This window comes from Xenopus tropicalis, chromosome 8, assembly GCF_000004195.4.
Source record: "Xenopus tropicalis strain Nigerian chromosome 8, UCB_Xtro_10.0, whole genome shotgun sequence".
Classification (NCBI taxonomy): Eukaryota; Metazoa; Chordata; class Amphibia; order Anura; family Pipidae; genus Xenopus; species Xenopus tropicalis.
The window spans coordinates 136,693,091-136,706,065 of record NC_030684.2 but is presented as its reverse complement, the minus strand read 5'-3'; the positions used below and the strand labels follow the sequence as shown (position 1 = coordinate 136,706,065).

The window sequence follows — 12,975 nt, the reverse complement described above, 5'->3', positions numbered from 1 at the left end:
TGCACAGTCACAGGGACTGGGGGAAAGATTGACTGACATCTCAGTGTTGTGCCTGTTAATCTATTTTCCAAAAAGTATTTAGACTGATTTGTCTTGAGTGTGAACACTCCATATGGCCTGTAGCAAGTGGTTAGGCCCAAAGTGATTTGCCTCAAGTTGGCTGGAGAGCTGAAATACTCTATAGCCCCACAGTACAACTAAACACCTTCATTTGTATTCATCTAGTGCAACAAATGTATTAAGGGTATTTGTGCTGATATTCTAGACCAGTGCTGTCCAACTGGCGGCCCGCGACCCCCCTCTGTGTGGCCCCCCACCTGTAGCTTTAAATGGTATCAGTACTGAGATTAACTGCCCCCTGCATGGTTCTCACCTCAGATTCAGGCTGTAATCAGGCTGTATTGTTTAAATATGTAATCCCCTGTGTTTTTCACACCTTTTAATCCCTGCATTGTTCACCCTCTGCAGTGTTCACACCTCAGGCTCAATCACCCACATTCACACCTCAGACTGTAGGAGCAGTAGAAACCCATAAATAAACCCTGCATACTACACAAAGAACATATACTGAGGTGGTACTACGATTAGAAAGTTTTTTAATACATAGTTATTGTGCAGACTGTAGGAGCAGTGCCAGCATTGTGTCACTGTGCAGGGCAGGCAGAGTATGGCGCACACAGGCAGCATAGGGCAGGCAGAGTATGGAACACACAGGCAGCATAGGGCAGGCAGAGTATGGAACACACAGGCAGCATAGGGCAGGCAGAGTATCGCACACACAGCCAGGGTAGGGCAGGCAGAGTATGGCACACACAGGCAGCATAGGGCAGGCAGAGTATGGCGCACACAGGCAGCATAGGGCAGGCAGAGTATGGCACACACAGGCAGCATAGGGCAGGCAGAGTATGGCGCACACAGGCAGCATAGGGCAGGCAGAGTATGGCACACACAGGCAGCATAGGGCAGGCAGAGTATGGCGCACACAGGCAGCATAGGGCAGGCAGAGTATGGAACACACAGGCAGCATAGGGCAGGCAGAGTATGGAACACACAGGCAGCATAGGGCAGGCAGAGTATCGCACACACAGCCAGGGTAGGGCAGGCAGAGTATGGCACACACAGGCAGCATAGGGCAGGCAGAGTATGGCACACACAGGCAGCATAGGGCAGGCAGAGTATGGCACACACAGGCAGCATAGTGCAGGCAGAGTATGGCACTGTTCTAGACTATAGGAATCTTGTTTTACACAGCTGACAGGTCTTTAACAAATATCTATTATGATATGAATATTGGCAGGGAGGTAGGACTCCCTTTAAAGATTTTAGCTTAAGTGGCTGATGAGACTGTGTGTCTGTGGATAATGTGTTTAATAAAGCTTTATATGGGATATCTCCCATCTTCCCAGGCCAGTGACTGGTTAATGTGTTTCCTTGGATATGGGAGGGATTTAGGAGAGGTGGGAGGGATTTAGGAGAGGTGGGCGGGGCACAGGCAGTTATATGAATTACAGGAGAGGGCAAAGGATTTTAGTTGTATGTCCCTGTTGGAATCAGGACTGACAGAGCCCTAGTACTGATCCCCCTCTGGGTGTGAGGCTGCGGGAGTTGCACATAGAAATCCTGTATAAAGAGGGAGAAGCAGAAGGAAAATGGTTCCTCTGTACCGGAGCCTCATGCTCTTTATTCTGCTGAAATGTAAGTTTCCCTCTTGCTCTGTATTTGTATATTTGGGGCCGGAGTTGGACTAGATGTGTATAAAGGAACAGAGAGGCTTATGGGTAGGCATGGGTGGCACTGAGAGGATTTCTGTTTGAGTTGCTAAATGTGAGCAGCAGGTCCCTGGGATTCTTTATGTTCCTTGTGTTAATCAAGTAGAATGTAGAATAGCAGGGGGTTCATTTCAGTGCAGCCCCCCAGCTCAGTTTGTCAGGGCAAATGGGGTACAGCACCCAGGGGCACCCTGTCACCCAGCTATGAGTTTATTAGCAGCCTGATCTGTATCCGTCACTTTGTTACCCTCTGGCACGGCTGTGCGGGTACCTGCCTCTAGCAGTGGCGCTGCCATACTGCCTCTGCTTCCTTCATGGGCAACTGAGCAACCATAACAGGGCAGATAGCCCCCAGCAACTTCCTAAGGATACAGGAGAAGGTGCCCAGGCCCATAGGGACCCACTAGGCTAGAGGATAATTGTTGGGTTGGTATAAGGGAGACCTATTAGGGGACACCTGGAAAGCCTGTGATTGGTGTGAGCCCAGCTGGCCAAACAGTGCCCTGTAGGTTGGCCGCACTGTAACTGTAAGTAGGTCGGTAGTCATACGGCAGGGTCTGAGATGGACTCAACCAGGGTATGGCATTGCCATTTCCCAATAAATATGGTAAAGCTCTTTGGTTTTAGTTTGGGAGGACACAATGGGGACAGATGCAGCCGTATAATGAGGCTCTATGGGGCCAAGTGAGTTTATGATCTTGGGCTTCTTTATATCCCATGTATGTTAGTTATTACTCCCTAGTAGTTTCCTCTGGGTGGGGGCCCCATGTACCCAGTATCCCCCTGTACTCCCAGGTGATTGGTTTGTCCTGGGCCAACGGAGTTGGGTAGTGCTGTTAGAATGTGTTTCCCTGTTACACATAGTTGTGTAATATTAAAAAAACAACACACAAGGGTATTGAGAAATCTAAAAGTAATTTTTGCACAAAATAAATATTAAGATAAAGTTGCATAACCCATTTGAGGCAACAAATGAGAATCAAAATAAACACAAAGATAGAAATTCCAATGAAGAGCAGAGAAGGCGGTGGGGGGGGGGGGGCAGATAATGGCTGCCAGTTATACTGTTGGTTTAGTCAGGGCAGAAGCAGGTCCCACCGGGGTCAGTAGGGTAAAGTACAGATTCACTAGGGAATGTGTGAGTGTCAACAGAATGTGAATTATTAATATAATGGTGGAAAATATACTGTCATTGAATTGTAATTGAAATATACAAGGAGGGATGTACATAGAGCTCAACTGATACCTCAGGCTGTTCCATGGGTATAATTATTCCTATATCTGTGTGCTGGGAAATATCCCAAGGGGGTAATTAGACTAATATGGATCAAATAAATCAAAATTATTACAGATACAGCATATCCTTATCATTTACAGTAGGGGGTACATTATCCCTTATAATACATGAGTGATATTCAGAGTTCCCTGTATAACTCAGCCTGCAGCCTTGTGCCTTTATATGGGCACAGAACCCCTCAGTGACTGCTAATATCCTTATCATTTACAGTAGGGGGTACATTATCCCTTATAATACATGAGTGATACTCAGAGTTCCCTGTATAACTCAGCCTGCAGCCTTGTGCCTTTATATGGGGGGCACAGAACCCCTCAGTGACTGCTAATATCCTTATCATTTACAGTAGGGGGTACATTATCCCTTATAATACATGAGTGATACTCAGAGTTCCCTGTATAACTCAGCCTGCAGCCTTGTGCCTTTATATGGGCACAGAACCCCTCAGTGACTGCTAATATCCTTATCATTTACAGTAGGGGGTACATTATCCCTTATAATACATGAGTGATACTCAGAGTTCCCTGTATAACTCAGCCTGCAGCCTTGTGCCTTTATATGGGTACAGAACCCCTCAGTGACTGCTAATATCCTTATCATTTACAGTAGGGGGTACATTATCCCTTATAATACATGAGTGATACTCAGAGTTCCCTGTATAACTCAGCCTGCAGCCTTGTGCCTTTATATGGGCACAGAACCCCTCAGTGACTGCTAATATCCTTATCATTTACAGTAGGGGGTACATTATCCCTTATAATACATGAGTGATACTCAGAGTTCCCTGTATAACTAAGCCTGCAGCCTTGTGCCTTTATATGGGCACAGAACCCCTCAGTGACTGCTAATATCCTTATCATTTACAGTAGGGGGTACATTATCCCTTATAATACATGAGTGATACTCAGAGTTCCCTGTATAACTCAGCCTGCAGCCTTGTGCCTTTATATGGGCACAGAACCCCTCAGTGACTGCTAATATCCTTATCATTTACAGTAGGGGGTACATTATCCCTTATAATACATGAGTGATACTCAGAGTTCCCTGTATAACTCAGCCTGCAGCCTTGTGCCTTTATATGGGCACAGAACCCCTCAGTGACTGCTAATATCCTTATCATTTACAGTAGGGGGTACATTATCCCTTATAATACATGAGTGATACTCAGAGTTCCCTGTATAACTCAGCCTGCAGCCTTGTGCCTTTATATGGGCACAGAGCCCCTCAGTGACTGCTAATATCCTTATCATTTACAGTAGGGGGTACAGTAACCCTTATAATACATGAGTGATACTCAGAGTTCCCTGTATAACTCAGCCTGCAGCCTTGTGCCTTTATATGGGCACAGAACCCCTCAGTGACTGCTAATATCCTTATCATTTACAGTAGGGGGTACATTATCCCTTATAATACATGAGTGATACTCAGTGTTCCTGTATAACTCAGCCTGCAGCCTTGTGCCTTTATATGGGCACAGAACCCCTCAGTGACTGCTAATATCCTTATCATTTACAGTAGGGGGTACATTATCCTCTGTATATTGATATAAACACACATGTATTTATGATTGTTGCTTTGCCTTACAGGTATTTTCCCAGAAATGGATGGGTTCCTCAGTCGGGCCAGTGGTTCCAGTGAGTAGTAACTGTCACACAGTATAGAAGCTACAGTTAATTAATGCCCTAATTGGCTTCTATCCCCGTCTCTGCCAAATCTGAGGACACACAAACATAAAGCCATTACAGTAACTGGTCGCAGACCATTGACGGGGCCTAAATTATAACTTTATTACATGAGAGTCTGGGTGCAGTTTGCCTGTAATTATACTGGGTCATTAGCTGTAATCATTAATGTGGGTACTGGGGCTGCTGGGGGTAATTACACCCCACTAAGGGCTCTGGCACACGGGGGGATTAGTTGCCCGTGACAAATCTCCCTGTTTGCGGGCAACTAATCTCCCCGAAATGCCATCCCACCGGCGAAAATGTAAATCACCGGTGGGATGGCATACGCGGCGGCAACTCTTGAGGCAACTTGCGTGATTTCACTGCAATCGCGCCGCCGCGTATGCCATCCCACCGGTGATTTACATTTTCGCCGGTGGGATGGCATTTCGGGGAGATTAGTTGCCCACGAACAGGGAGATTTGTCACGGGCAACTAATCCCCCCGTGTGCCAGAGCCCTAAGACCTCTTTGTGCATTTCTTGATAGCAATAGATTGGCAGAATCTGTGCTACAGTGAAATAGAAATAATCGCCAGAGCAGGAGGAGACGTGATTCTACCAGTGAACAGACTGCAGACCGGAGCTTTTACTTGGCGATATGATAGTTACTTTTCGAAACTTGCTGAAACAGAACCAGGTGAAAAGATATGGAACATAGAGGAGCCATTCACTGGGAGACTGAGCAGCACAGAGAATGGCTCTTTAATCATCACTAATGTAACCACTAAGGACCATCGTTCCTACTATGAATGGCCAGAAGTACTATGGCCTGACTGTATCCAGAGATATCATCTACAGGTCTACAGTAAGTCTCACTCTCCTATTATTGTATATACTTATAAGTAACACAATATATATATATATATGTATAGAATTAGCCGTAACAGTTTATCTACTAATGTCTGATAAGCAAAGAGTGAAAATGGATGCACTTTCTATGCTTATTGAACCCATCATGCAGTTCATTCCAAGAGTTTCAGTATAATTAGTGGCACCCACTAAGTACCGTGCATTCTTAATTGTGCCCCATTTACCAACCACAGTTTCACTAGAAATGTGATTATTAACAAGAGGAGAAACAGTTTATTGACACAAATATGTTATTGAGCTGTAACTGTAATATACAGGTTCTGATGCAGACAGAGTTACCCCCAACTAATACTTCAGGCCATGAGTGTAATAATCTTTATTTTCCTAATATCTGTCCCAAGGGGGTACATTATCCCTTATATTATGTAATACTCAGAGTGTACTTGTATGTATATATATATATATATATATATATATATGCACTGGGAATCATTTGGAGGGGTTTAAATTGATAGACTATTGTCTTTTTTCCAACCAAATGAATGATGTAACTTTATGTTATTTGTTGCTTTGCTTTACAGATCATTTCCCACAAAAGGATCCTATTGTCAGGCGCAAAGATTCCGGTGAGTACTACCCTAATGATTTTATACAGTATAGTAGTTGCAGTTCAGTTTATAACACATCTTACTATTAATACTCTGACTGGCAGAAAATGGCAGGACAGAAGGACATGCTGTAGGGCCATAAGGACATGCTGTAGGGCCATAAGGACATGCTGTAGGGCCATAAGGACATGCTGTAGGGCCATAAGGACATGCTGTAGGGCCATAAGGACATGCTGTAGGGCCATAAGGACATGCTGTAGGGCCATAAGGACATGCTGTAGGGCCATAAGGACATGCTGTAGGGCCATAAGGACATGCTGTAGGGCCATAAGGACATGCTGTAGGGCCATAAGGACTTGCTGTAGGGCCATAAGGACATGCTGTAGGGCCATAAGGACATGCTGTAGGGCCATAAGGACTTGCTGTAGGGCCATAAGGACATGCTGTAGGGCCATAAGGACATGCTGTAGGGCCATAAGGACTTGCTGTAGGGCCATAAGGACATGCTGTAGGGCCATAAGGACATGCTGTAGGACATGCTGTAGTGGTGGAGCCCCGATTCCTTCTGGATAAGCTCGAAAAGTTAAAATCCCTTATCTAAAAAGCTATTGAGCTCAATAAAAAAAGACTGAAGGAATCACAATGAGATGTTTTATCCCAACAAGCTAAGAGTTTAACAGGCATTGCCAGCATTAATGGCTGCTGTACAAAGTCTCAATGGCACATTAGGATTGCGGCTTTTTGTGGATCCACAGCTCTACTTGAAGGGGAATGGAGCATAGACTTATAACCCCAGGCTGGGATTGAAGCATAACTAAGTAAAAATCTGGTTTTATTGGAATTATTCCTTATATAGTTGTAGTGAAGACCTAGGGTAGGCATTAGAGTGTTTATGTATTCTCATAATATGTGGATAGTTTGCATTGAAGTTTTTTTAGGGAAATGCAACTGAATACTTGGTTTAGGCCCAAGCATGTCCCTGGTTACAAAAATAACAAAGCTGACTCTGTCCCATTCACAATTAGACTAATTATGGGACCTGCCAGGACTCATGAATACAGAATACTGAAAACCACATTTTGTGTTGCTTGGAGAAAATGGTAACACTTCAAGAATCCAATGCCTGGGAAATGTATTGATGGGGGACTATTAGCCTTTTACTTGCTTGAGATTGAATCAAAGTGTTAGAAAAGGAGCAAGCCTGGGGGGGGGGGGCAGATGGAAGACACATGGAAACCTACATCAGTAAATCTATATCAATATCATTCATCCAGGCCGTGATATCCAGAGTATATATCTACTAGAGATAAGTCTAGAACAACTGGACTTTCAATGCTCATCCAAGGGCAGGCGAAACAGCATTGTCATCCCAAATGTGAAAGCAGATCATTTAACAAACATTGGAGGAGGTGATAAATAGATTTATTTCATATAAATAGTTACGGCAATTTTCAGTTCAGCCAGGAGCCTAGAACTTCCTTTTTGCCCTGATAACATCTAATGGCAGGACAGGCTTCAGAGACAGACCAATTGGACAACTTCACCTCGTTAGGACTAGGTAGAAGTTAGAAGAACTGGTGCTAGTTTCACCTCAAAGATGAGTGGTAGCTGTGACAGTCAGTGTGAAAGAGCAGGTTAGTTTCTAGGAAAGTGAGACAGTCTTAGTTAGCAAGAGCAGCTTCTTTGCTCCAACCAGGAGAGATAGCAGGGAGTATTCCCCATTACAGGCTCTGCTGCCTTAGTGTAGGGCCGCAGTAGGGAATTCAGGCATAGGTCAGTTCCCTGATTCAAGTCGGCTGTAGGGATCTGGGCCATTGAAGGACATAAATCTACTTGCCCGGCTGCTCCTCCATAGTGGTGCATCAGGTGATACTGCTTTATTCTTGGACAACCCTGCTTTGCATTGCTATTGTCTTGGACAATACAAGTTATACATTCCAGTTTGCTGCATAAGAACTCCTGGTGTCCTTCTTTTAAACTTTATTTTACATTTGACAGAGGGAGATGTAGTTCAACAACACCCTCCAGTTATACTCTTCTGTATAGCAAAGGCCCATCCCAAGAAAGAGAGTCCAGTGTACCCCACGCTCTAACCTCACTAGCTGGACAAGGTTGGGTACAGCCATACCGGGGGTTACATTATAAATCAATATAAAGTGCTGCCTAAACTGGTGGCTCTGTATAAATAATAATGATGATGATAGTGATGAATATGTAGATTCCACTAAAGACCTTCATTTTTATTTCTTTTTAGATATTCTTCTGTGGTATTTTTGTGTATCGGTAATAGAAATAAGCGTTGGAGAAGGAAGAGACGTGATTCTACCAGTGCCCGAGGGGACGATATTCGTTTGGCGATTTGATAACGGATACCAGTATAGAATATTTGCTAAAACAAAGTCTGATGGGATCATATGGGACATAAAGGAGCCATTCACAGGGAGACTGAGCAGCACAGAGAATGGCTCTTTAATCATCACTAATGTAACCATGAAGGACCCACCAACCTACCTTAAATGGTCAGGATGGCCTGAGTGTATCCATAAGTATTTTCTACGGGTTTACAGTAAGTCCTGATACTTTAACACAAAACAAGTAAAAATTAGTGATGAGCAAATTTTTTCCACCAGGTATGGATTCTCAGTGAATTTCCGCATTTCACCACTGGAGGCACTTTGGGCTGGGCCTGACCCATTCTCCTGTCACTTTCATTGTATTCTCTCTGCCCACTCCCTTTCCTCCACCCACCTCGTTATCCTCATGTGTTTTCCATCTTGTAATCTTGCCCCTTTATCAGTCTGTCCCTGGCCATTGCACCTTGCTTGGTCATTGAGCTCTTTTCTGTAATCTTGCCTCTGGAATCCTATCCCGGTCCTTGTTCCTGCCTTCCGAGTTTCTGTTCCTGGTCCCTGCCTTCCGAGGTTCAGTTCCTGGTCCCTGCCTTCCGAGGTTCTGTTCCTGGTCCCTGCCTTCCAAAGTTCTGTTCCTGGTCCCTGCCTTCCAAAGTTCTGTTCCTGGTCCCTGCCTTCCGAGGTTCTGTTCCTGGTCCCTGCCTTCCAAAGTTCTGTCCCTGGTCCCTGCCTTCCAAAGTTCTGTCCCTGGTCCCTGCCTTCCGAGGTTCTGTTCCTGGTCCCTGCCTTCCGAGGTTCTGTTCCTGGTCCTATTATTATCATTTAGTCTAAATTTAATATAAAACCCCATGTATCATCATTTCTTGAAAGCAATTGTTTATACGTTTTGTGCAATTGCACTTAACATACAGATGCAGCCAAGTTCCTTGACGATGTTGTCACGTTTTGTTTCTGCCAGGGGGAATAAATACCAAAATTCACCACCAGGTGGCGCATGGTCTATGGCATTTTCTGTTGTGTTTTGCTGACAAGTCTTTGCACTCTAGCACCATCTAGATGGTGGAAATGGTGTCTGGACCTGGTGAGACAAATTGTGAAAACTTGCTGGCTGCATGTTATAGACAGGAAAGGTAATTTAGACAGTGGTTAAAGGACACTAGAACTAACAGAAATTACAATTTAATAACAAATAGAACTTAAATTATTTACACAAGTACAAACCAGAAATGATGTCAATTCATCTGAATTTATTTTTTTATTATATTTTTAGTCCTCCTTTCAATTATATTAATGTATTGTGAAATCCTCCTTATCTGTAAGCCTGAGACTTGGACAGCACTGATGAGACATTGGTACTGCTCCTGGTCCCGTGCTGCTATATGTAATGAGTTATTTGTGTTTTTGCCACAGAACCAGTAAAAGCTGAAGATATCCTGATCCATCACAATGTCACTGGAATGGGAACGTGTAACATTACCCTGACCTGTGCCGTGGCCCAACCAGAAGTGACCGTCTCTTGGGATGAAACCAATCAGATCGGCACAGAGGTGGAAGGAGACACTCTTCACATCTATAATGTAGTTACAAATGTTACTTACAGTTGTACAGCACGGAATCCCATCAGCAGGGCCTCCAGATCTATAAATCCCTGGGATCTCTGTTATAAAGGTAATGATTTGTCTCTTCTATTTGCCCCCAACTAGAGCATCTCTGCCTTACAGTATCTTCTGGGGGTAATTTGTCTTTTATGCTGCCCAGTGTGTATAGGAGGCACCCTGGGATTATGAGACGCTCTTCGGGTTTTACTTGTAATATAATAAGTGGCGATTTGGTTTCTTTACCCATTTCCCAAGTGGCTTTATCTGGGAGTCTTCAGCTTTTATAGGGACCCATTTAACTTGATAAAGGAAGATAATTCCCCTTACAAAGAGAATTAAGGCATTGAGCTTGGTGCAAAAGTTCCTTGAGCTCATGTAGGTAATGACAGTAGGATGTTGGGGTTCCATTACAGAGTTGGTGAGAAAAAGATTCACATGACTGGGATATATTCATGCCATGTTGTACCGGTGTGGATAGAATGGGTAAAAGGGAAGGTAACTCTACAGTAGCCCCAACCTTTAGCGTGTGATGAAGCAGTGGAGTCAATTATCTGGGGCCCTAGGTAGTTCTCAAGACTTTAAATCTCAAGGTCTATTGGACCTTGTTCAACCTACTCATTCCAGCTATTTATAAAGAAGCAGAACCAGCCATGCACATTCCACCCAAAACCCTCTTCTGCTGAGTCCTTATTGCTCTTTAGGTTACGGCTGCTCTATGTGAGCTCAGACGGGGATACAAGATGGGTTTGCTAAACGCAGTTCCATTAAAGAAGAAGGAAAGGTTCAATCACTTCAGGGGGTCAAATGTTAGCTTCTCAGAGATGTGGTTTGGAAGTCAGCTCAGCTTTTATACTGGGACACAGGACACAGTAAAGCATTTCCGGCATAAATAGAAACAATAGTACCTGCCTGTTACTAGGAGCAGAGCCAGAGGGACCGAGACCTGCAACTGTTGCACCTTTCAGTGAGAATGCGTTGGAAGAGAATCAGATCATGAAAGACCAGGGTGTCCCACCTCCAGATCTGGGAAAGATTTAAAAACATCTTTGGAAGGTAAGACTTTTGGCAACCCCACCCCCAGTAATTAAGCTTTTAATTAAAGAATATTCATCTAAAATTATTTTCATTCTCTTTCAGGTAAAACAAAAGGAAAACAGACAGTACAGAAAGGCCCCACAGCCACAAATACCAGTTTTACACAGTAATTGTACAATAATTGCTAATTGCAGACAACAGTGAAATGATCAGTAGTGCCCCTTACTCATTCTCTCTCATTGGTGAATAATGAGATTCACTTGTATATATGTATCTACCCACCCACGGCATGGAAATAGATGGCCAACTCTTGACCAGCTCCTACTAAGGTCTCCTTCCAAGAAGCTCCAAGCTACTTTGCAGTCACCTCAGCCTTTACTCATTCTTGTTCATTCAAACTAGAAGTGGAACGGGAGTCAGAGACCATAAATATGTTGCTTCTCTAGAGTTCTGAGTGAGTTACTGGGGAGTTGGTTCTACTCAGGGCCGAAAGCTTGTACCCCAACTCCAAAAGCAAAACAAGAGGGATATAATTATATAACAGAATGTTGGAATGTTGTTTGTTATTTAATAAAACTGTGTTTATCCATAAACTGTTGTGCTTGTGTATTTAGACTGTTTTTGTTATTTAAAGTACTTAAGAGTGTAGTCTGCCCCCAAGGAAGTAATTTCTCTCCAATGAATAAAGAGAAGCCACTACATGTTCTGTCTCTTTGGTCCCCGCTCGCTGGAGGAGTCGGTGCTGAAAGGCCTGAAATGGAGGTAGGTTCCAGTAGGCGAAGTAAGTGCCAGGAAAGGTCTGTAATTGCTCACTGTAGGAGTGAGAGGCAGGATCAGGGTAGTTAGCAGAGCAGCTAGAGGCTCCAACAAGGAGACCATGAAGGGTCAGGCTCAGGGATAGGAGATAGGGATAGTCAGGCTCAGGGATAGGAGATTTCTGGAGTTATTCCCCACTATGAGCTTCGCCTAGTGCTGAGGGCTGTTTCACCAAGGCAGTGAGTATTACCCAGCACCCAGTCACAAGCTCACTGCATCCCAATGGATATTCAGTTCAGAGCTGGAGATAGGGAGGCTAACTGTAAACTCTGAGCACCCGCGGCCAGATTAATAACAACTGAAAGAAATCCTGCTTTCCTGAAGCCTCAAGGATACAAAAATGAGGATCCCATTGGTGTGAGGCATCAGTGCTAACCAGTGGGTCACCATGAATATCAGGCTAGAGGTACAATGCAGGTGTCAGACCTCTGACTTCAGTTCCTTCCACTGCAGCCTGTGCCGCTGTGTCCACTGCAGCCTGTGCCGCTGTGTACCCTGCAGCCTGTGCCCCTGTGTACCCTGCAGCCTGTGCCCCTGTGTACCCTGCAGCCTGTGCCCCTGTGTACCCTGCAGCCTGTGCCCCTGTGTACCCTGCAGCCTGTGCCCCTGTGTACCCTGCAGCCTGTGCCCCTGTGTACCCTGCAGCCTGTGCCGCTGTGTACCCTGCAGCCTGTGCCCCTGTGTACCCTGCAGCCTGTGCCGCTGTGTACCCTGCAGCCTGTGCCCTTTAACTGGGCTTTGGGCACGTGGGTGTATCCATGTTGATTTCTTGAACGCTCGCTGTAATCCTGTAAAGCCCTGTGAGCCCTACGAGCCCTGTGATACACTCCCCTTTATCAGTCCCAAAAAGAACCAACCATCCCATTATGTCTTATAATATTTGCTGTATTTTTAACACAGAGTTAGTGCTTCTTTAAAACAAATGACCACTTCCCCTGTGAATGTGTGTATTTTGGTACAAGAGGGAGA

General features: G+C 44.6%; 1 protein-coding gene across 1 annotated transcript; it reads left to right on the top strand.

Annotated features, from left to right (window-relative positions):
- The first annotated feature begins 1,517 nt into the window (after window positions 1-1,517).
- Window positions 1,518-11,783, top strand: LOC100497454. Its single transcript, XM_002942579.4, has 8 exons — window positions 1,518-1,695; window positions 4,650-4,697; window positions 5,276-5,593; window positions 6,180-6,224; window positions 8,461-8,772; window positions 9,968-10,225; window positions 11,075-11,208; window positions 11,293-11,783. Exons 1-7 carry the CDS (start codon window positions 1,650-1,652, stop codon window positions 11,191-11,193), a joined length of 1,146 nt encoding a protein of 381 aa, XP_002942625.1. The 5' UTR covers window positions 1,518-1,649; the 3' UTR covers window positions 11,194-11,208; window positions 11,293-11,783.
- The last annotated feature ends 1,192 nt before the right edge of the window (window positions 11,784-12,975 follow it).

Excerpts from the sequence above, each read along its gene's own strand:
- LOC100497454 (XM_002942579.4), top strand. The coding sequence starts at position 1,650 with ATGGTTCCTCTGTACCGGAGCCTCATGCTCTTTATTCTGCTGAAAT. Across the intron at positions 4,698-5,275 it reads CAGTCGGGCCAGTGGTTCCA|CAATAGATTGGCAGAATCTG; the intron begins GTGAGTAGTAAC and ends ATTTCTTGATAG. Across the intron at positions 8,773-9,967 it reads GTATTTTCTACGGGTTTACA|AACCAGTAAAAGCTGAAGAT; the intron begins GTAAGTCCTGAT and ends TTTTTGCCACAG.